Source organism: Beta vulgaris, chromosome 7 (assembly GCF_026745355.1).
Source record: "Beta vulgaris subsp. vulgaris cultivar EL10 chromosome 7, EL10.2, whole genome shotgun sequence".
Classification (NCBI taxonomy): Eukaryota; Viridiplantae; Streptophyta; class Magnoliopsida; order Caryophyllales; family Amaranthaceae; genus Beta; species Beta vulgaris.
Genome location: NC_079208.1, coordinates 6,468,716 through 6,492,801, shown reverse-complemented (window position 1 = coordinate 6,492,801; position 24,086 = coordinate 6,468,716). Strand labels below are relative to the sequence as shown.

General features: G+C 39.7%; 1 protein-coding gene and 1 pseudogene across 1 annotated transcript; both read left to right on the top strand.

Annotated features, from left to right (window-relative positions):
• Positions 1–11,585: 11,585 nt before the first annotated feature.
• LOC130589444 (uncharacterized) lies at positions 11,586–14,604 on the top strand. The gene is made up of 2 exons (XM_057390705.1): positions 11,586–13,302; positions 14,432–14,604. The coding sequence occupies exons 1-2, from the start codon at positions 11,586–11,588 to the stop codon at positions 14,602–14,604; spliced, it is 1,890 nt and encodes a 629-aa protein (XP_057246688.1).
• Positions 14,605–18,230: 3,626 nt separating this feature from the next.
• LOC125491737 (uncharacterized) lies at positions 18,231–19,080 on the top strand (annotated as a pseudogene).
• Positions 19,081–24,086: the final 5,006 nt, after the last annotated feature.

The following is a 24,086-nucleotide window of genomic DNA, read 5'->3' as shown; positions in this document are numbered from 1 at the left end:
TAATAACTATATCTATACAACTATATTAAAAGGCGTGCATAAACAAAAAACTGTGCCGCACTGTGCTCTCCCTAGGGAGTTTTAGTTTATGTAATCCATGTCAATAAAAAAATTTAGGAATTGCATAGTATAGGGTTTGATCCAAGAGCTCAAGTACATATAAAAGTTTAACCACTAGGCTAAGTTGTATTTAGTGTTATTATTATAAAGTATTTATTAGTAAATGAAATTTTCTCTTATTTGGGGCATAACCCAAACCTAATAACTAGTTAATATATTAAAAGGTATTCATCAACAAAGGACTGTACCACGTACGCTTGTATTTAGAAGATTATTGGCAAGGAACGTTACATGAAATGACACTCAAGTCCTTCACATACCCTCTATAAATAAGAAGCATAATCTGCATGCTCTAGCACTAAAACATCTCTATTCTTAATATCCAAAACTCATCCAGTGAATATGTCTCCAAAAACAGCCACATCTCCCTCTCTCTCGCTCTCCTCCTCCTAACTATAACATTGTCCTCCGCCACTACCACTGCCCGGGCTTTGATTCAGTCTCTGACATCTTGCGTCATTACGATATACCTCCCGGGCTTTTCCCTGATTATGTGGAGCACTTTCGATGCGATCCTATCAACGTAGACTCCCACATGTTATCGATTCAATTGCAAGGTGTATGTGCCGTTAGTAGGACAATGTTCGGTATCAGTAATCGTGTCGTCTGCCAACCCCAAATGTCAGCGATCATATCCTATCGGCAGCTCACCAATGTCAAGGGAGTCACTGTCACGCTCACCTTTGGTAACCAACCAATTGGAGAGTTCATGACAGTTACCGAAGCCAAAGTTTTCTGATTAGGCAACTTCCTTCAGTTCGATTCTGATAAAGGTAAAAGTCCGTGGTTCCCTGTTGCTTTAATCCAGGTACCTCCCAAGTGTGATAGCACCGCCGGAGCAATTGATGTGAAGAACGACAACAAAGCTATCCCGAATTGGGTTCATAACTATGGTCGCCTGCTTCCCCTTGTTGCTTAAGCTAATGTTTGAACAGACCTTGCACTACACTAGCTGATGCGAGGCTTGTCAACTGTTGTTTGTTTTTATGTACTTGAGCGTGTAGTCTGCGTATTATGCATCTTCCTAATATGTACTTGTAATGTTTCAATAAATCTGCTTATAACGTAAGCAGCAATGTTTCATTGTATGATGTGAAAAATATCTATGAAATCTTTTTCTTATACTAAAACAAATACCAGAATTAAGGATTAGACCGTACCACATTGTGATCAGTTTTTCAAATCGCAGTAATGTAATTAATTAATTAATTAAATCTTGGTCTCGATATTTAACCTCATAAATATTACAATCTAAAACATTATATATATATATAATATATAATATATATATATATATATATATATATATATATATAATTACATAAATCGTCAAAGATCGGATTGTTTTTCGTTTATTTTTTTTGTCCAGATGTCATTTCCTATATGCAGTTCATAAACAAACTAATTATTTTCTACTATATATTTCATTTGAAATCAAATCAATAACCAATAATCAATTTATCATATAAATCAATCAATTCAAACTAACTAATTTTTTCATTCATAGATTATCATAATAATTGTTAATTTGTTGTTAGTGTTAAATTATCAATTTAACAACTAAATATTAAACAAAGACCTTATCTTTAAAATCGAAGTGATTTGAATCAACTATTCAACTAGTTTTAGTATTCAAGTCAAGTTCAACATTCAAAAATTAACAATCAACTTGCAAACAATTAAGAAAACATTTGAGTTTGTTTTCCGTGAAAAAAGAAAAAAAGAAAAAGGAACTAGACGAACATAACCTATAGGAAGTCGGCAATGCTGCAGTTACGAGTGTTCATGAGTGGTTAACCGTATCGAAATAAAATTTCGGGACGGTAATCGAAAGTATCGGTTCGCCATATTTGTGAACCGTAACCGTTCAAACCGATAACTGCATAAACAGTTAACCAGTTTTTCGGTTAACCATTAACCGTTAATCTAGTTTTATCAAACTTTTTAACTAATTTTATATATTAGATTTCAAATTTTTCTCAGCATAAATAATATACCATTAATACTAAGATTCTTTGTAAAAGACAATCATCTCTAAAAACATTCCACACCATACAATACAATGAATACATATCTCAAAGTTCTAAGAAAAAACAAGCACAAAAATTTAAACTATTACAAGTTGGTAGTTCACAACGAGAGTAGTTCATAATCATTTCTAAACTATGGAAGAGAGTAGTTCATCCTTACAGTCATCTTCGAAACAGAAAAGCAACAGCAAATTAAATGCACAAACTTACACAGTCCACTGATGAAGTGATAAGAGTCAATTACTCTAACTTGGACTTTTGTGCTTTCTCATATTTTGGACTTTTGGTTTTGGGCTTACTAACTAAATTATGTTTTCTCACATAAATGAGTCTACATACTCTACACTCTACACAATAGGGACAACATTATATGTACGACTCTCAAAAAGGAATGCAATCATTGTATTATGGGATGGATGGAGTAACAGAAAGTTGCCAAAAGTGAAAAATAATTTGTTGTTAGTGTTAAATTATCAATTTAACAACTAAACATTAAACAAAGACCTTATCTTCAAAATCGAAGTGATTTGAATCAACTATTCAACATAATTTTAATATTCAAGTTCAACAATTAACAATCAACTTGCAAACAATTAAAAAAAATTGAGTTTGTTTTAATTTCCCTGAAAAAAAGAAAAGAAAAATGAAAGTAGATAAACAGAACTTATAGGAAGTCGCTAGTGCCGCAGCATGCGGTGGTCTCCTAGAAGGCCGACGATATTTAGCGGCTGACAAGTAGTGAATTCAGACGGTAGTCGGAGCAACAGAGTAGTGGCACTACGGCAGATCTTCTTTCTCTTATTTTTGCCAGTTCCAACGCTTCGTTGCTTCCTCAGATTTTCTTATGTAGGATTTTGAGTTCATAAAAGAATTTCACTTTGGGGATACTGTAGTATCCCCTACTCCCCTTTGACATCCACCACTGATTTTAATCATTTAACAAAATATACTTTTTTTATAGGATTGAAATTTGTTTTTTTGATTTGAAGTTATACGTATCAAATTGGATTAAACACTAGCAGAAATATAATAATTTGTGTCTGCTTATTTGCGTCGCATGCATGAAGAACTGACGCAAATCGTTAGGAGCAGACGATTTGCATCGGATTTTACTCGACGTGCGACGCATATACCCACAACAAATGAATGGCAAGATTTTTTGCGTTGCATGGCCGTAGACATCCAAAGCACATGATCAGGGGATTTGCGTTGGACATAGAAACCCATCCGACGCAGATGAGTTGGGTTGGATAAGGATTAAATAACCAAAAAAATGGGCTAAGTGCGTTGAATGGGTTGTACGTGGGCTAAGTGTGTCGAATGGACTCTACGTGCGATGCTGATAGGCTTACCATATAAAAAGCCCATTTTAACTCCTTTTGCCTCTCGGCCATTTCTCTTCACCTTCTCTCTCTTCCATCTCTGACCTAGATCTCTCTCAATCCGGTTCACCCTCATCTCTCTCACCATTCTCTCACCGGTTCCCTATATCCTGAATTTTATCGCCAACAAATATATCAATAATGTTGATCGTTTCATCTGAAATAAAAAAAAGGAAATGAAAGAAGGACATCATGAAATAAAAAAATTCTCCCAAATTCGGAACTTTAACTAAGAAGGAAAAACCCATTGAAATCCATTTCCATTCACAAATCTACCAAAAACACCAGCACATTTTCCGGTGAGACGGAAGAGGAGAAGGAAGAGACACCTCGCCGGCGAGTCGAAGCAACGGTTAGCAGCGAGCGACTAAGAGCGATGAAGGTTAGAGTCTAATTCATTCTCATCAACGTCATTTTCTCTTTCCTCCATTTTTTATGTCCTCCATTGTTGCTTATTTTGCGAGCTCTCAGTGCCAGCACAAGGATGAAAGAGAGAGAAAAAATGCACGAGATGGAGAAGATTGGAATCTATACTCTGCAGTTTTTTTTCTGCCGACTGTTATCGATGGATTATTGCTGGTTAAGAGAAGTTTTTTCCTCGCAATCTGTGGGATCGATTGGGAGGAGAAATCTGTGTAGTTTTCTCGCCAACGGAATCTATTTTTATTCGAAGTTTTCTTGTCGGCGTCCTCGAAGGCGATGGCCAACTGAAAATGAAGACCAGGCATTTTGTTTTTATACTTTCTGTAACTTCGCATGGTCCTACTATTTGACGCAAATATTAACAAATTTGCGTCGAACATCTATCCAACATAGATTAGTTCTGCACCACCTGCGTCAAGAGCTCTCGCGTCGGACCCAGATCCGACGCAATAGTGGTCTGGGATTCGACCAATTGTGTTTTGACTAGAAATATAATTCTACTATGGTCAAACCATGATCGTTTGTGAGATCTAATGCTTATATAAACCCTCTTTTACATTGTCACATTGATATTATTTGATACAATATTTTATGACGGAGTAAAAAGATTGATATGATTTTGTAGTACAACATAACGTAATTCAATTAAATATATATGAAAAACATATATTGCATGGGACATTGCATAAATTCCCATGAATAAACTAATCTGTAGACGAAAATGAAGACCCAAAAACAAAATCTCCAAACTCTCAAAATGAGAGACATCAAACTCAATATATAGATAGTTACAAGCCAAATTAAAACATTTGTAGAATCACATCCTCTTTAGAGAAAGATGATACATGACAGATTATAATAAACAAGAACGTAAAACTAGAAATAAAGCATGGAAAGGGGGGGTTCATGTGGCTCCAAAAGGTACGGTGATGTGAATCCCCTTTCTTACCACTATCTTTATTCCTCTATTCCTATGAACCACACGGTTCAACCATGACTCTTAAAGCGTGGATTTTACGTATTCGAAGTTATTTAGTTTAAGTTATTTAGGGGGCGTTTTGTTCATGAAGGGGAAAGGGAAAGGGTTTAAGAAAGAGAAACAAGGAGAAAGGAAAAGAAAACCCTTTCTTAAAGAATGTTGTTTGGTTTGAAAACTCATCTTCCTCCTCCCACTATTTTTCCTCACATTCTTCCCTATCTCTCCCAAGTACTACCACCACCACCACAAACCCCACCCCTCACCGCCGCCGCGCCCTCTCACTGCCACTCATAACGCCTCCCTCTTACTACCGCACAACACTCCACATCTCACCGCCACCTCACACCGCCACCTGACCGCCGCCTGTCACAATCCCCCCTTCCTTGTTTTCCTTCTCTACCACCATTAAAGACCATATTTGAGGTTTTAAAGGTCAAATTCGACTATAAAAATTTCAGATCTGAAGTTTTTATGGCCGAATTTGACCGTCAAAAGCCATAATCAATTATTAGAGTTGGGTTTTTAAGTTGGATTGTGCGGGGTTGTTGTTACGTTTGGCGCCAACGTTCTTCCTCCCTCCCCTCTTCCGCGGCAGCTATGGGTTGAATGAGGTTTTTTCGAGTGGGTTTTGGTGGTTTTCAATGGGTGGGGGTGGCTAACTAGGTGGTGGTTTTTTTCGGGCGGTGATTTTCAAGGGGTGGGGGTGGCTAATCGGGTGGTTAGATGGTTGGGGGAATGTTTTCCGGTTGGTTCAGAAGACGTGTGGTGGTTCTGGTGGTGAGGGTGGTGAGTTCAGGTGGCGATGTGGTGGCGAGGGTGGCGAGGATGGTGAGTTCAGGTGGTAATGTGGTGGTTCTGGTGGCGAGGATGGTGAGTTCAGTTGGTGGTGTGGTGGTCGATGATTGGTCAAGGTGACCATGAAGTAGAGGAGAGAAAGGGTAAGTGAAACCCTAGGGGGGTGTGGGGAATGGATGTAGAGGACTTTAGGGGAAAGGAGGGGGTAAAGAAAATGATTAAAATGACCAAACAAACACCAAGTAAGGGAATCAAGAGCTTTGTTTCCCTTACCCTTTTATGAAGCCCCCCAACCAAACGCCCCCTTAATTAGTTTTGGGTCTTTAGTTAGTTGACAATTTTAGTTCATTAGTCAAATAATAGGTTTTTTTTATTTTTCCTATCTTATTGGTTCGAGTAGGGAGCAAGTTTGTTTTTCTATAAATATAAAACTACGGTCGTATGATTAGGGAGGATATTATAATACCCCTAAATTACTTATTTTAAAAATAAATGATTTAATAAATAATATTTGAGCAATTTAGGAGAGATCGAGCTTCAAGAAATAGTGAATGGTCTTATAAATACACAAATTTATAACTTCCCGGAAATTTTAATTGTGCTTATATTCATTACTGTAGGAATTGGGTTCAAGTTTTCCTCAACCCTTTCTCATCAATGGACTTCGAAGGAGTGCGGTTCGATTACCGCGACGTTACTATCACGCGTTCAGTAACTAACTACTAACTAACCAAAAACTTACAGCGGAAGACTTTAATAAAATATAATAATACTTCATTTAAAACCAAAAGCTTAGCAAATCAAATTTTGGCGCCATAATCCAACCAAAATAATTTTAAACAAGTAGAATTACTAAAAAACTCTTTTCTTAAAAATTTTATTTTAGGAAATTATAATTTAATTATTAAAATAAATACTCAAAAATATGGAGTATTACAGATATTGTATGAGATTATATTTATGTTGGGGTTTTTGTGATTAAACCTTTAAGAGAATTCTTGTTAAGAGTTCAAACAGGTTGTTGACTTGGATTTTAATGTCGTCGCCATTAAAATCAAACATATAGGTCCTTGGCTTCTAAGATTTATCCATTAGAATTACAAAAAGAACTTGTACCCATCAAAATCCATGTCATATGGTGGTGGTAGCCTTTAAAAACTAGAGTTTTGAGAGTGATCGAAAGGGTAGAGAGGAAAGAAAAAGGATGGAGGAAGCCACTCATGATATTAGTTTGACACTTGCGACTTGTTTTATTGTTTTGCTTATTATATATTGGAGAACAAAGTGTACTATTAAGTATAAAGGTTGTGTTCTCTTCACCTAAATTTATTTGAACTGAGCTAGTTAGACCATATTAAATCTTATGATAACGCCATCATGTGAATCATTGAAATTCAGGAGGATGTCTTAATTAAGAGTTATGATCCAAGAGTAAGCTTAGTAGTCCCCCACTTCAATTAATGTTTGGCCGAAATCAAAAAAAAAAAAAAAATTAAAAAAATCATGTTTGGCGCCATTCAGGACATGTGTATCACAAATCAGCAAGAGTTAAATATATGAAAGCACAGAAGGAAGGGGATGTGAGAAGCCGATCATGTTTGACGCTGGTGTAGGAATGTGTTTCACGAATTGGCAAGAGTCCAAGCTATGGCAACGCATCAATCGGTCTTAAATCGTATGAGCCACTTACTTCAGTTCATGTATTATTATCTATGCGCACAGTAATAATGTTAGGACCATTTTCTATCCAATAGTTACTATCAAAGATATGCGCACAGTAATAATGTTAGGACCATTTTCTATCCAATAGTTACTATCAAAGATAGGCGTTATCTCTGCCTGAATCAATACCGTGAAAACAAGCAATGTAGATGTTCTAAATAAAATGCACGATTATGATAAATAATCATAATCTTTGTTCTATCAAACATAACCCAAGACACTGGATACTAATTGAAATATAGAAAATGTATTTAAAATCTGCTTTACTTCATTCTTTCTTCGACGATCTAAACCAAGTAGATGGTCTTATTAACTGTTGGGCCCTCAGTTTTCTGGAATAGGCGGGCTTCCTTGATTATTTTGAATTTATAATTAACGTGGCAGTTTGGCAAAGGAGTGGGAAGACTGAGTCAAGCGACGTTACTTGGCGTCATTCTTGGCAGTTGAGATGTGCACGGGATTATGCTGACGGGGCCCTTACATTGCGGAACAACTCAAAAGCAGCTGGGGAGATATTTTCTTAGTAGTATATATACATAATTTGTAACCTAGTTTTGACTTATGTTCTTTATCTTCACTTCCATCGTCTCTCTCTAGAGAAAAACACATATATTTCTCTTCTCTCCAAATACTCCGAGTTCCATCATCATTGTAATCAGCTACCATTGTAACATCTACTTCAAGCGTCATACTAGTGGATTGGTGATCAGGAGCATCACCCGCGGTTTTTCCCTTTTGGGTTTTCCGCGTCAACAATTTCTTGTTTCCTTCATTATTTTATTCTTTACGCAATTCATTTCATTTATCATGTCGTTTATTATTAGTATGATGATCTCGTTGTTGGCACCTAAACCTTTTTAGTACTTGGTCCAAAATCGGCATAAACAATCTGGCGCCCACCGTGGGGCCACAGCAAGATCTTCATACGTTTATTGACAATCACATCTTTTCATTTTATTTTTCCATACTCTTCCATCTTTTCGTATTTGCTATGGCAGGACAATGGGTTACCACCCAGGAAGTCATTGACGAACTCAATCGCGTCAAAGCGGAGATGGCGACGTTAAAAGAAAGCTATGTCGTGTCATGCATGGAGATCCAAAGCTTGAAATCCGCCAAGAAGACGTCCAAGGGGCCCAAGCCTCGCAATGTCCGTGGCGTCTCCAGGATGCAAAATCTGGACGGCGAAGGGTTTGAGACCCCAGAGAATCGTGTTGATCTCGAAGATGCTGATGATTCGGAAAAGGAAGATGCCGATGGCGGCGAGAATGACGGTGCTGACCCCTCGAAAAGAGTTCGCCCAAGGCCGTCTTGATGATCCTATCCAGCAGCGTCTCCAGCAGCTAGAAGACATGATCGCTCGTATCCCTGGTGTCCCCAGGCCTATGGAAAAAGCTACTCCTAACAGTTATGCTGATTCTCCTTTTGCAGATCCCATAGCGTTGATCGAGGTACCCAAGAGGTTCTCTGTCCCGTCCATGAAGCTGTACGACGGCACCACAGATCCCAACGACCATGTCAGTACAAGCAAAGAATGATTACCATCTCAATCCCGAAGAATATGCGGGAAGCATGCATGTGCAAGGGATTTGGCTCTACGCTGACTGGGCCAGCTTTGCAGTGGTTCATTAATCTCAATAACGGGACCATTTCTTCCTTTGCTCAATTGGTCAATGCTTTTAATATGCAATTTGCTAGTAGTCGCAAAATGGAAAAACAAGCTAGCGACTTACATAGGATTGTGCAAAAATCTGACGAGTCTCTTAAAGAATTTGTAAACAGGTTTAACAGGGAAAAGGTGTCCATCCCGAATTGCGATGCTAGGACGGCCATCGAGGCGTTCAGACGTGGTCTGGACGAGGAATCAGACCTCTATAAGGAGCTGACCAAATATCCATGTCCGACGTTCGAAGATGCTCAAGCCAAAGCGTTAGCCCAATTAGGCTGGAGGAAGACATGCAGTCCAGAAAGGCTTATGCCCATGCTGACAGCCGGAAGGCAACGTCCAACAAGCAAGCGTCTTGGCGTCAAAAGCCTTATGAGCGCCCGCAGCAGGTCCATAGCGTCCGTCATGACGGGCCAGTCAATGATGGAAAAATGATCCCGGTCTTCCCCCCAAGCTAAGCGAATATGGTTTCAACGTCACTATGGGAGGTATTGAATACTTTACATTCTTTAGGTTCTGCTGTTAAATGGCCTTTCAGGAATGAAAAATCGACGGCCCATCGCGACAAATCCAAATGGTGCGAGTTCCATGGAGACCATGGGCATCACACTGACGAATGTGTCGCTCTGAGGCGAGAAGTATCCCACCTGCTGAAGCAAGGATACCTAAAGGACTTGCTGACGGAGAAAGGTAAGCAGACGGTGTCGAAAAATGACGACCGACGTCAACCGCCGTCATCCCCACCGCACGTCAAGGTAATTAATGTCATTAGTGGTGGTTCAGATATCTGTGGACTAACATATTCTGCAGCTAAGCGGCATGCACGAGACGGTCTGAATCAAGACGCCGTCCCAAGGAACTCCGTCACCCCCATGACGTCGAGTTGGAGGCCATGCCAATCACCTTCGATGACGCCGATCTCGGCGACGACAGGGACATACACCATGACGGTCTGGTAATATCTCTAACTGTCAGTAATTGCTTGCTAAAACGTGTGTTAGTGGACAATGGCAGTTCAGCAAACATCCTGATGAGAGGCGCTTTAGAGGACATGGGGATCGATGAACGTGACGTCATCCGCAAATCTACCGTCCTTGTCGGATTCAGCGGAGAATCCAAACACCATGGGAGAAGTGACCCTGCCCACCTTCGCCAAGGGAGTTAACATGCCAACTAAGTTTTATGTCATTGACTGCCCTTCTTCTTATAATGTGATTTTAGGCAGGCCATGGATCCATAGCATGAAGGCTGTCCCCTCGTCATTCCATCAATCTCTGAAGTTCCCTACCAAGTGGGGAGTGCAGGAAATCAAAGGGGACAGACGGATCGCGAAGGAATGCTACAAGACGTCCTTGAAGCCAAGAAAATCGGAAGCATAGCAATTACAGACAGGGACGTTGGGGGAACAAGACTTCGACGAGCAGCAAGTAGACGAGGTCATCTTGGACCCCAACAGGCCAGATCAAACGGTCAAAATAGGGGCCGCCTTATCCCCGACGTCCGTCAACAGGTAATCGATTTCTAAAAACTAAGCTGACTGTTTTGCATGGTCCCACGAGGACATCACAGGGATAGATCCCGACGTGATCACACATAAGCTCAACGTTGACCCAAACCACAAACCGGTCAAACAGAAGAGACGCAAGTTCGCCCCTGAGCGAAATCAAATTATCAACGACGAAGTACAAAAGCTGATTGACACTGGTAAGGTAAGGGAAGTAAAATATCCTGATTGGTTAGCTAACGTCGTCGTTGTAGGTAAGAAAAATAGGAAGTGGAGGGTCTGCATAGACTTCACTGACCTCAACAAGGCATGTCCCAAAGATCATTTCCCCTGCCGCACATTGATGCTCTGGTAGACGCCACAGCCGGACATGAGTTGCTGTCATTCATGGACGCCTTCTCAGGGTACAATCAAATACTCATGCATCCTGAAGATCAAGAGAAGACGTCATTCGTCACCGATCGTGGCATTTATTGCTACAAGGTCATGCCGTTCGGACTGAAGAACGCTGGCGCAACCTATCAAGGACTGGTCAACGCCATGTTCAAAGATCAGCTAGGGGACACCATGGAGGTGTACATAGATGACATGTTGGTCAAATCTAAAAATTCCCATGACCATGTGTCACATTTACAACAATCATTCGACGTCATTCGAAGGTATGGCATGAAACTTAATCCCACCAAGTGTTCTTTTGGAGTGTCTGCAGGTAAATTTTTAGGGTACATTGTCACGAAACGGCGCATAGAGGCTAGCCCAGATCAAATCAAGGCTATCCTCAACATTCAATCGCCGCGAAACATAAAGGAAGTGCAGAAATTAACGGGACGTCGCTGCGTTGAATCGCTTCATCTCTAAGTCTTCCGACAAATGTCGATTGTTCTACGACGTCCTAAAGAAAAACAAAGGATTTAATTGGACGCCAGAACACGAGCAGGCTCTCCAAGATCTCAAGCAATATCTCATGACGCCGCCATTGCTGTCAAAGCCAGTAGCCGACGAGCCATTACAGCTATATGTCGCCGTCAGCGAGTCATCGGTAAGTGCCGTCCTAGCCAGAGAAGGACAAGACGGACAATTGCCAGTGTACTATGTAAGTAAGTCCTTGGTCGACGCCGAAACCAGGTATTCCTCTCTTGAAAAACTTGTCCTGGCAATCGTAACGGCGTCCAAAAAATTAAAACATTATTTTGAAGCACATTCTATCTGTGTCAAAACTAACTATCCCGTCAAGTCTATTCTAAGGCATCCAGAACTAACGGGCAGAATGAGCAAGTGGGCAATAACGTTGAGCAGCTATGACATTACTTATCAACCTCGGACAGCAATAAAGTCGCAAGCATTAGCGGATTTTGTGGCTGACTTTAGCCCTACACTAGAAGCAATAGCCCAAACAGAGGTAAGTATGCTTGAGGTTAATACGACTAACAGTAAATGGATCTTGCATGTAGATGGATCTTCCAACTTTCGGGGTGCCGGTTTAGGCGTATTGCTAAAGTCGCCACAAGGGGACATCATAGCCCGAGCTATCAGTTGCGACTTCAAAGCTACCAACAATGAGGCAGAGTACGAGGCGTTGTTAGCAGGATTAACATTGGCTAAAGACTTAAAAGCTACCGAAGTTAAAGCATATAGTGATTCATTGCTCATCGTCAGCCAAATAAAAGGGGAATTTGCCGCCAAAGACTCCAAAATGACGGCATATTTGGACGCTGTCCAGTCAAAGGTAAAATTGTTTGACAAATTTGACATCTTTCAGATTCCCAGGGACCAAAACACGCAAGCAGATGCATTGGCAAACATTGGGTTCAAAAGCATACCTATAGTACATCTGTCAGCGCCAGCGGTCCACAAAACAACCACAGCTGATAAAGTCAACGACGTCGCGACGGACGTTAACGACATTGACGTCAGTAATATTGCTACTGCATCAACAAGCTGGCAGACCCCGTTCATCCAATATCTTAAGGATGGCACCCTCCCCGAAGACAGGCTGCAAGCCAGAAAGGTACGATTCAGGGCTTCTATGTATGTTTTACTTGACGGTATACTCTTTCGGAAGTCCATTGCAGGACCATACCTAAGATGTCTCGACGGCGACGAATGCCGGCAAGTGTTACAAGAGATGCACGACGGATGTTGCGGCAATCATTCGGAGGACGCAGCCTGTCAAACAGGACCTTACGCATGGGATATTATTGGCCGACGTTGCGTCGAGACGCCGTCGAGTATGCTAAGAAGTGCGACGCCTGCCAGCGACATGCCGCCATGTCACACAAACCTGAGAAAGGCTACACCCTACTATCACCCCTTGGCCCTTCATGAGGTGGGGAATGGACATCGTCGGAAAACTCCTCAAGCACCGGGGCAAAAGGTGTTCATGTTAGCTCTGACGGATTATTTTTCCAAATGGATCGAAGCTGACTCCTTCACCCAGGTACGCGATAAAGAGGTTATTACTTTTATATGGCGTAACATCATATGCAGGTTCGGCGTCCCTTCTGAAATCATCTGTGACAACGGTTCTCAATTCATAAGCACGCCCACGAGGAATTTCTTGGCTAAGTGGAACATACAACTTAGCACCGCGACGCCTAGGTATCCTCAGACCAACGGTCAAGCTGAGTCTAGTAACAAGTCAGTCCTCAAAGTCATCAAGAGGCGTCTCAAAGCAGCCAAAGGTAAGTGGGCAGAGGAGCTTCCGTCAATTCTGTGGGCAAACAGAACTACCCCCAGGACGGCGACGGGGCAAACCCCTTTTTCCTTAGTCTATGGGTGCGAAGCTGTCCTTCCCCTGAGGTACGTATCCCGACATCGCGTTATGGTTACTGACGCCAGACAGGAACAGAAAATTAAGTCATGACATCGTGACAAGTGAAGAATTGAGGGAAGCGGCCCTTGTTCGAATGGCGTCACAACAACAGATAGTGGCTAGAAGCTTTAATAAAAATGTCAAGGCTAAAACATTCAGCGTCGGAGATTGGGTCTTGAGGGAAGTCTTTCAAAATACTAAGGAGCTCAATGCAGGAAAGTTAGCACCTGCATGGGAAGGCCCATACAAGATCCAGAAAGTAGTAGGCAACGGCGCCTATCGTCTCTGCACCAAGGACGGCAAACTCGTACCAAGAAGCTGGAACGCCGTTCACCTTAAGCGCTACCATTTTTAACTGATATATCGACATGTACTAGATAGTTAGAGTAGGTAATATTACACTTAACATGTCATGACGTCGTTTCGTTTAGTTTCCAGTATGTATTGTGCATTTTCTTTACTAACATTCGTATGTGAGTTGTGTTGGCCGTATTACAGGCTCATTCATTGCACAAATAAAGAGTATGACGTCAGACATTGACGTCGTCGGGGACTAACGTCCTACAGTTACGTTACGAACGGACAGGGGCAATCCCCACATGGTCAGACGTTCTTCCCCGTTATTTTTTGACCTATACGTCTATGACATCAGGCCAGTGTGTTAGTTGGAAGTGGAAATTATCCCTTCATTGCAACTAAAACAACTTGGCTCACATCACTAAGGTACCTTACAACATTACAACATTACAACACACATACTATATGCTTACGTTCGTGAATTACATGAGAAATTCATTGCAAACGAAAAACACCATGATGTAACGTCAATACAATCCTTGAACACAACACAATATTGTTTTAAAACAAAAACACACAAAGCGAAACAATCAAAAGTTGCAGCAAAAACATCACAAAACACCAAGTCTGGGTGACATAACACCTTGAAACAGATATTACAAAAGCTAATTAATGATTACTGGTGACGCAGCACCTTGCAGGAACGAGTAGAAGTCAAGTGGCGCCGTCAGTTTCAGTGTTGACGCCAGAATCTGCTGTCGCCATAACATCGGCGTTGCCCTCGCCTTCAGGAATCAAATCTTCTGGCGTCCCAACACCTCTAGGAATTCTGGATGTCTGCCTCTGGCGTCCACTTCGACGTCTGTCCCTCTAAGAACTGCTTCATCAGCCTCGCCTTGGTCTTCCAGGTGTATCGGCTAGCGGCGTCCATCAGTTCTTCACGGAGGCTGGCGATCGTGGCGTCCGTCTCCTCCTTCATCGACGCCAGGCTGATCACATGGCTGGGAGTTCTGACCTTTCTCTTTAGCCAGCTCCTCGGACAGCTCCGTCACCTTCTTTTCTGCCGCTGTCAGTGACGCCGAAGACCGGTCCAACTTTTCGCGAGTGTCTTGCACTCCTTCTCCAAAGTGAGGGCAGCAGAACGTAGGGCCAGAGAATGTTGTGACGCCTATACAAACGGTCGACGTCAGTAAGTACATATTGAAACATTTAAATGACATAACATGTGTTAGTTGGCTTATATGTATTTGCAGGGCCAATCCTTCGTTCGCCACTGTAAGCAAGGGCAAACTGGCTAGGCGACGTTGAGGCGCAGGGAACGCAAGCTTCTCCGCCGACGGGAAGATTGTCGGGGCAGTGATTTCACAGAAGTTCTTGGGAAGGGAGATGGTAAAGTTTCTCCTTCCCGAAGGCGTCTTGACAGGTTTGGGGGTTCTGTTGGAGGTGCCGTCCTAGCAATCTTGGGAGCGCCCATGGATGACGGCGTCACTGCAGAAGCACTTGCGGCCTGTTTCCTCTTTCTGGCCCGTTCCAACATTTCCGCTTCAGAGAGGCCAACAGTGGGGGTTTTTGATCTGGTAGACATGGTGTTTTCTGGAAGACGTTTGATGATGTCAGTCTAAAAAAAAAAAAAAAAAAAAAAAAAGAAGAAAGAAAAAAAATAAAAAAAAAACGAAGAAAAAATGACGGGACAAGTATAAAAGACACATTACCTGACGCCATAGAGGGACTGGTGTTGGTAGTATGTTCTTCTGTAGACTGGGGCAGGACGTCTCCTTCTGACGACGTCAGTTCAAACTTGTTGCGGAATGTTCTTTCTTTAGGAGAATATTTCTTGAGGAGTTGGTTGATTTTGGCTTTGCTAAGAGACGAATCTTCGACGGGCAAGGGCAGAATTCTGCAATCACAGGGAAATCAGACGACGTCAACAGCATAAACAAGAGAGTATATTCGATGAGAAGATAATTACCTTCGGAATTCCATCCGTCACGTAAGTATTCAAAGCTCTTTCCCAAAGAATTCTTCTCTACAAAAAAATATCTTTTCTTCCATCCCCTGTCATTAGCCCCAGATTTTTCCACCAAAGATGGTTTTCCTGGTTTTAAGAAAAAAGTGTACCTAGACACCTCTACTCTTTTAATGTCGTACATGTATAGAAGGTCTTCTAGGGTAAAGTCTACATTTGAGTCTTGGGCCAATTTGTCAATTACATGAACTACACGCCAAACAAGTGGCATAATTTGGCCTGTACTGACTTGCATGACAGTTAAGAGTTGAGTCATGAGGGAGTTAAAGGGAAGGGAGTACCCAATCTTGAAAGGGTATTCATACAAAACAACCCACCCAACGGGGCAGTCGTCAGGTCGCTGTTCTTCATCGGGAATTCTCGTCATACACTTTTCAGGCAAAGTACATTTTTCTATTAGAGTAATTACATCATCTTCAGTGAATTCGCTGGCGATACTCTTTCCCCCAATAACCCCAGTCTCTAAAATAACTACTTCATCTGAACTTTCTGCCATTTTTGAAGTTCTTTTTGATTTTCTAATCTTGGGAAGATTTTCTTTGGGGGCCATTTAAAGAAACAAATTCGGAGGAATTTAGGAAGAAGGAGTTACCTGGTTCTTGGATCTTCAAGAAGTTGAAGAAATCACCTGAGGAAGTAGCCGTTTGGAGAGAGAACAAGTTTTAATGAAGAGAGAGAAATGAGTTGGTGAGAAAAGGGGGGATGTGAAAGGACGAAGTGGATGATGGGACTCTCTTAAATAGAGAAGCGTGTGGAAATGGAGAAAGTGGGCGGTTTTCCGAACATGATGATTGACGGTTTTCTTACAACTGGGTTTCGGACACGCGTTAATCAGGGGCAATTGTTGGGCCCTCAGTTTTCTGGAATAGGCGGGCTTCCTTGATTATTTTGAATTTATAATTAACGTGGCAGTTTGGCAAAGGAGTGGGAAGACTGAGTCAAGCGACGTTACTTGGCGTCATTCTTGGCAGTTGAGATGTGCACGGGATTATGCTGACGGGGCCCTTACATTGCGGAACAACTCAAAAGCAGCTGGGGAGATATTTTCTTAGTAGTATATATACATAATTTGTAACCTAGTTTTGACTTATGTTCTTTATCTTCACTTCCATCGTCTCTCTCTAGAGAAAAACCATATATTTCTCTTCTCTCCAAATACTCCGAGTTCCATCATCATTGTAATCAGCTACCATTGTAACATCTACTTCAAGCGTCATACTAGTGGATTGGTGATCAGGAGCATCACCCGCGGTTTTTCCCTTTTGGGTTTTCCGCGTCAACAATTTCTTGTTTCCTTCATTATTTTATTCTTTACGCAATTCATTTCATTTATCATGTCGTTTATTATTAGTATGATGATCTCGTTGTTGGCACCTAAACCTTTTTAGTACTTGGTCCAAAATCGGCATAAACATTAACCATCCTGGAGGGCGCGTTATGGATTGTGGCCGGATCCAGAGAAATTTATGTACCTACAATACTATTGAAAAGTGATTAAAGTCAAAACAACATTCTACCATGATGAGTATTTCTTGGATTACATTTAGTTAAATATTTGGCTCTCCTCAAATTTCTAATGCAAATGTTTTATTTCTAATGTAAATGTTTTATGTCAATATGTGTACTCCTCACTTTTACAAAAATGTGTAAGTACAAGGTATCGAACACGTGATCTTTGAAGTGAAAATTAAGAGCTTAACCATCAATACAAAATGACTTTGTTGTTTAATGTTTCAAATAAAATATGATGAAGTCTTGTAATAATTAAAATTAACTAAAAAGACTTAACTTACAAGAGAATATTGATGTCATATTCTTTTACCATAATTTCTTTTAAGGTATTGTTTTCAAACTCAAGTTTTTCAAATTTTTTTTTACTTATCACGTCGTGACGTGAATTTTTCAATTTTTAATGGACAAAATATACGAAAAGTAGCAAAATAAATTATGAAATTTAAAAACAATAACATAGTTGTTTATTGTAAAGTATTATATTAATAAATGAATTTTTTACTTACTCGGGGCATAGTCGGACCTAATAACTATATCTATACAAATATATTAAAAGGCGTGCATAAACAAAAAACAGTGTCGCGTTGTGCTCTCCCTAGGGAGTTTTAGTTCATGTAATCCATGTCAATAAAAAAATTTAGGAATTGCATAGTATAGGGTTTGATCCCGAGAGCTCAAGTACATATACAAAAGTCTTAACCACTAGGCTAAGTTGTATTTCGTGTTATTATTATAAAGTATTCTATTAGTAAATGAAATTTTCTCTTATTTGGGGCATAATCCAGACCTAATAACTAGTTAATATATTAAAAGGTATTCATCAACAAAGGACTGTACCACGTCACGCTATGTATTTAGAAGATTATTGGCAAGGAACGTTACATGAAATGACACTCAAGTCCTTCACATACCCTCTATAAATACAGAAGCATAATGTGCATGCTCTAGCACTAAAACATCTCTATTCTTAATATCCAAAACTCATCCAGTGAATATGTCTCCAAAAACAGCCACAATCTCCCTCTCTCTCGCTCTCCTCCTCCTAACTATAACATTGTCCTCCGCCACTACCCACTGCCCGGGCTTTGATTCAGTCTCTGACATCTTGCGTCATTACGATATACCTCCCGGCTTTTCCCTGATTATGTGGAGCACTTTCGATGCGATCCTATCAACGTAGACTCCCACATGTTATCGATTCAATTGCAAGGTGTTTGTGCCGTTAGTAGGACAATGTTCGGTATCGGTAATCGTGTCGTCTGCCAACCCCAAATGTCAGCGATCATATCCTATCGGCAGCTCACCAATGTCAAGGGAGTAACTGTCACGCTCACCTTTGGTAACCAACCAATTGGAGAGCTCATGACAATTACCGAAGCCAAAGTTTTCCAATTAGGCAACTTCCTTCAGTTCGATTCTGATAAAGGTAAAAGTCCGTGGTTCCCTGTTGCTTTAATCCAGGTACCTCCCAAGTGTGATAGCACCGCCGGAGCAATTGATGCGAAGAACGACAACAAAGCTATTCCGAATTGGGTTCATAACTATGGTCGCCTGCTTCCCCTTGTTGCTTAAGCTAATGTTTGAACAGACCTTGCACTACACTAGCTGATGCGAGGCTAGTGAACTGTTGTTTGTTTTTATGTACTTGAGCATGTAGTCTGCCTATTATGCATCTTTCTAATATGTACTTGTAATGTTTCAATAAATCTGCTTATAAGGTAAGCAGCAATGTTTCGTTGTATGATGTGAAAAATATCTATGAAATCTTTTTCTTATACTAAAACAAATACCAAAATTAAGGATTAGACCGTACGTCAGTTTTTCAAATCGCAGTAATGTAATTAATTAATTAAATCTTGGTCTCGATATTTAACCCCATAAATATTACAATCTAAAACATTATTCAATATTGTACGCCATAAATCGTAACATATGAAAATAGATATATATATATAATTATACAAATAGTCGAAGATCGGATTTTTTTCGTTTATTTTTTTTAGCCAGATGTCATTTCCTATATGCAGTTCATAAACAAACTAATTATTATCTACTATATATTTCATTTGGAATCAAATCAATAACCAATAATCAATTTATCATATAAATCAATCAATTCAAACTAACTTATTTTTTCATTCATTATCATAGTAATTGTTAATTTGTTGTTAGTGTTAAATTATCAATTTAATAACTACTCCCTCCGTTTCCTAAAGATCTTCCCTCTTTCCGTTTAAGGGTGTTTCCAAAAGATCTTCCCTCTTTTGCTTTATTCCTTATTTGGCAAAACAAATTTCCCTATTTACCCTCTCATGTCACTATCATATGGTCCACCATTACATTATTAATTCAATTTTACTCCCTTTCTCTCTCCTACTTTAACCCCTTCTTATTTGTTTATTTATTTTAACCCCTTTCTCTCTCCTACTTTACTCACACCATGCCCCCCACACAACTTGATTTTCCTTGGTATCTGTAGGAACAGTAAGTGAGAAGATCTTTAGGAAACGGAGGGAGTAAATATTAAAAAAAAGACCTTATCTTTAAAATCGAAGTGATTTGAATCAACTATTCAACTAGTTTTAGTATTCAAGCTCAACATTCAAAAATTAACAATCAACTTGCAAACAATTAAGAAAACATTTGAGTTTGTTTTCCCTGAAAAAAGAAAAAAAGAAAAATGGAAGTAGATTAACATAACCTATAGGAAGTTGGCAGTGCTGCAGTTACGGGTGTTCATGATTGGTTAACCGTATCGAAATAAAATTTCGCGACGGTGACCGAAAGTATCGGTTCGCCATATTTGCGAACCGTAACCTTTCAAACCGGTAACCGCATAAACGGTTAGTCGATTTTTCGGTACGGTTTTCCGTTTAACCATTAACCGTTAATCAAGTTTTATCAAATTTTTTTTACTAATTTTATATACTTCCTCCGTTTTTTATTAGATGTTATACTTTTGAAAATTTGGGTTCCCTAGGCACAAATTAAAGGAGTGATTAGGAGAGAATAAGGGTATGGGATTAAGCATGTGGGGACCATTGCATATGGGGTTTAAGGGAAGGGACGAGAGAGAAAAGAGGACCCCAACTTGGTTCCCCACCACCACCCCAGCAGCCCAGCAAACTCCCACCACCACCCCACCACCCACCCGAAAATCCCACCCAGCCACCCAAAACCCCACTTCAGCCACCGAAATCCCCAGCCACCGAAAAGCCCACCCCACCCGCCGAAATCCCTACCCACCCACCCGAAAACCCCACCCCACCGCCGAAATCCCCAACCACCCACCCGAAAACCCCAACCACGCGCCGAAAATCCCACCCCAGCCTCGCAAAACCCCACCTCTACTGCCGAAAACTCCACCCAGCCTCGAAAACCCCACCTCTACCGCTGAAAATGGAGGACATGTGGTTTTGCGCGAAGAAGTTGGCAGGACCTATGGTTTTGCGCGAAGAAGATGACGTGGTTTTCGGTGGGTGGGGGTGGGGGGAAGGTTTTCGTGGGTGGGGGTGGTGGGGGAGGTTTTGCATGGGTGGGGCTGTTGTGGTGGTGGGGAAGGGGGCTGCGAGGTGGGAGAAGGGATTGGGCATCTGAGGTGGTAGGGGAGCGAGGGGTGGTGGAAGAGAGGGAGGAGGTTTAATTAATTTAGATTAGTATATAATAAGATTAAATTAAGTTAGTTTAATTTTGGTTAATTATTATAAGTAAGGGTAAGTGAGTAACTTTGCAGCATAAAACTTTCCAATTTAGGAAATAAAAAAAAGTGTAACATCTATTTTGAAACATGCAATTTAAGGAAAGTGTAATCTAATAAAAAAGGAAAAGTATTAGATTTCAAATTTTCTCAGCATAAATAATATACCATTAATACAAAGATTCTCTATAAAAGACAATCATCTCTAAAATATTCCACACCATACAATAAAATAAATACATATCTCTAAATTTCTAAGAAAAACAAGCACAAAAATTAAACTATTACAAGTTGGTAGTTCACAATGAGAGTAGTTCACAATCATCTCTAAACTATGGCAGAGAATAGTTCATCCTTACAGTCATCTTCAAAACAGAAAAGCAGCAGAAAATGCACAAACTTACACAGTCGAGTGATGAAGTGATGAGAGTTAATTACTCTATCTTGGACTTTTGGGCTTTCTCATATTTTCGACTTTTGATTTTGGGCTTACTAACTAACTTATGTTTTCTCACATAAATGAGTCTACATACTCTACGCTCTACACAAAGGGACAACATTTTACGACTCTCAAAAAGGAATGCAATCGCTATATTATGGGATGGATGGAGTAATAGACAATTGCCAAAAGGGAAAAATAATTTGTTGTTAGTGTTAAATTATCAATTTAACAACTAAGCATTAAACAAACACCTTATCTTCAAAATCGAAGTGATTTGAATCAACTATTCAACATAATTTTAGTATTCAAGTTCAACGATTAACAATCAACTTGCAAACAATTAAAAAAAATTGAGTTTGTTTTCCCTGAAAAAAAATAAAAATGAAAGTAGATGAATATAACTTATAAGACGTCACTAGTGTCGCAGCAGGCGGATGTCTCTAAGAAGGCGATGACCAACTGAAAAATGAAGATCAGGCATTTTGTTTTTATACTTTCTATAACTATGCAATTGAATTTTTTTCCTTTTGTTGATTTGCTTATTTTTTATTTTCTGTAATATTTGTATTATTCAGTAATTAGGTTTTGTAAAAATACAATTTATACTCAATGTATAAATTCAACCTCTTTTCAGTTTAGTTTCTGAATTGCAGATCTAAATTTCATTATTTGGTTGTGGATTATTTTTGCATGAATTATACTGGTGATGAATGATGAATTTACGTAGAATTTTTTTTAATGAAAAATCAACTATTTGCGTCTTTTATGGCAATACATCTGATGCAAATAGCTCAGCTATTTGGGCCTTTTGCGTCAGATTTGGTGTTATACTTGACGCAAATGGCACTGATTTTGTATAAGCTTTTTTTCATCTTTTGCGTCGCATGGTCATCCGACGTAGATTAGTTCTGCACAACCTGCATCAAGAGCTCTCGCGTCGGACCCAGATTCGACGCAAATAGTGGTGTGGGATCCGACACAAATTGATGTTTATGTACTAGTGAAATATAATTCTACTATGGTCAAACCATGATCGTTTGTGAGATCTAATGCTTATATAAACCCTCTCTTACATTGTCACATTGATATTATTAGATACAATATTTTATGATGGAGTAAAAAGATTGATCTGATTTTGTAGTACAAAATAACGTATAATTCAATGCAATATCTATGAAAAACATATATTGCATGGGACATTGCATAAATTCCCATGAACAAACTAATCTGTAGACGAAAATGAAGACCCAAAAACAAAATCTCCAAACTCTCACAATGTGAGAGAGATTAAACGCAATATATAGATAGTTACAAGCCAAATTAAAACCTCTGTAGAAAATCACATCCTCTTTAGAGAACGATGATACATGAAGTTTATAATAAACAAGAACTTAAAAAACTAGAAATAGAGCATGAAAAGGGGGGTTCATGTGTGTAACAGCCCGGATTTCCCCGACCAGCTTATAGAGGATTAAGCACAGCGAAAGAGACTCTGGTCGAGATAACCCGAACTATTACCATCACACTCACCGAACTACATCGGAGAGTGTGGAACTCGATTCCCAATTCTAATCAAATTGATTAACTATTGCAACTACCCCCTGATTCTTAGACTCTATTCCCATAAATTTCTACAGAAAATCCGACAGAGTTTTCTTTGAAAATAGGATAACGCTAAAGCGAGAAATAAAATGAACCTGTTACAATTTCAATAGATAAAATATTTTCAAATCCCAAAGCTGAACAACCTCAACGCTTTCGCGGAGCAGCAACCAACAGAGAATCAGGAGCACTAGCTAACGATTCTTAAATGAAGAAATAATTATAGAAAATAAACGATTAACTATTACAAGTGGAGCGTCCTCACTACAATAACAAATATAATACTGCACCATCTCGTATTCCCTTCAACTTGCAAAAGAATAACTCACGGTTTCAACCTGAAACATATAAAATACTGCCACCCACCAAATGACAGGCCACGGAAATGACAAAACAATGTACACACATCAGCAAAGCTGAGTACTAAACCCGTAAATAAGCTTAACACATGCTTTGGTGGCTTTTACTTAAAAACGACTCAGCAGTCAACATAAGTTCAACAATCACATCCATCATAGCATGCTTAGCAGCAATAATCTTGTTGAACATACATATTATATTTCTAGTTCCACATTTCATAATACATCATTAATCACATAGTAGCAAACACGCTAAGGTGACTCCTAACAATGATACGTTTCATATATTCTCATTTGATCAACCTTTTAACTTACCACGATTCCATAGTAGGAATATGAGGTCACCAACTTTGATATAAGTAATAAAATTACTTCCTTTACTTGATTTCTTATCAGAATCCAAACTTATGTTCATACTCTATTAATCAATCCTTTAAACTGTTCTACACAAACCTTTATCAGGCAACAAATAACATAATAACTTTCCCTATCATAACGATTCCTTATCGGGAATTCAATAACGAGATACGATTCCTTATCAGGAATCCACATAACAAGATATGATTCCTTATTAGGAATCTAACGTTTGTATCACTTACCATAATATGCTTCCTTATCAGGAAACCAATATCGATATTCATATTCATATATTGAATAAACATTCATTACTTACCTGATATGATTCCTTATCGGGAATCCAATATCGAAACAACTTACC

What these genes read in the sequence shown, in the direction of transcription:
- LOC130589444 (XM_057390705.1), top strand. Translation starts at nt 11,586, where the DNA reads ATGACGCCGCCATTGCTGTCAAAGCCAGTAGCCGACGAGCCATTACAG. An exon ending in GCGTCTCAAAGCAGCCAAAG is followed by an intron (nt 13,303 to 14,431) that starts GTAAGTGGGCAG and finishes AGCACCTTGCAG; the next exon opens with GAACGAGTAGAAGTCAAGTG.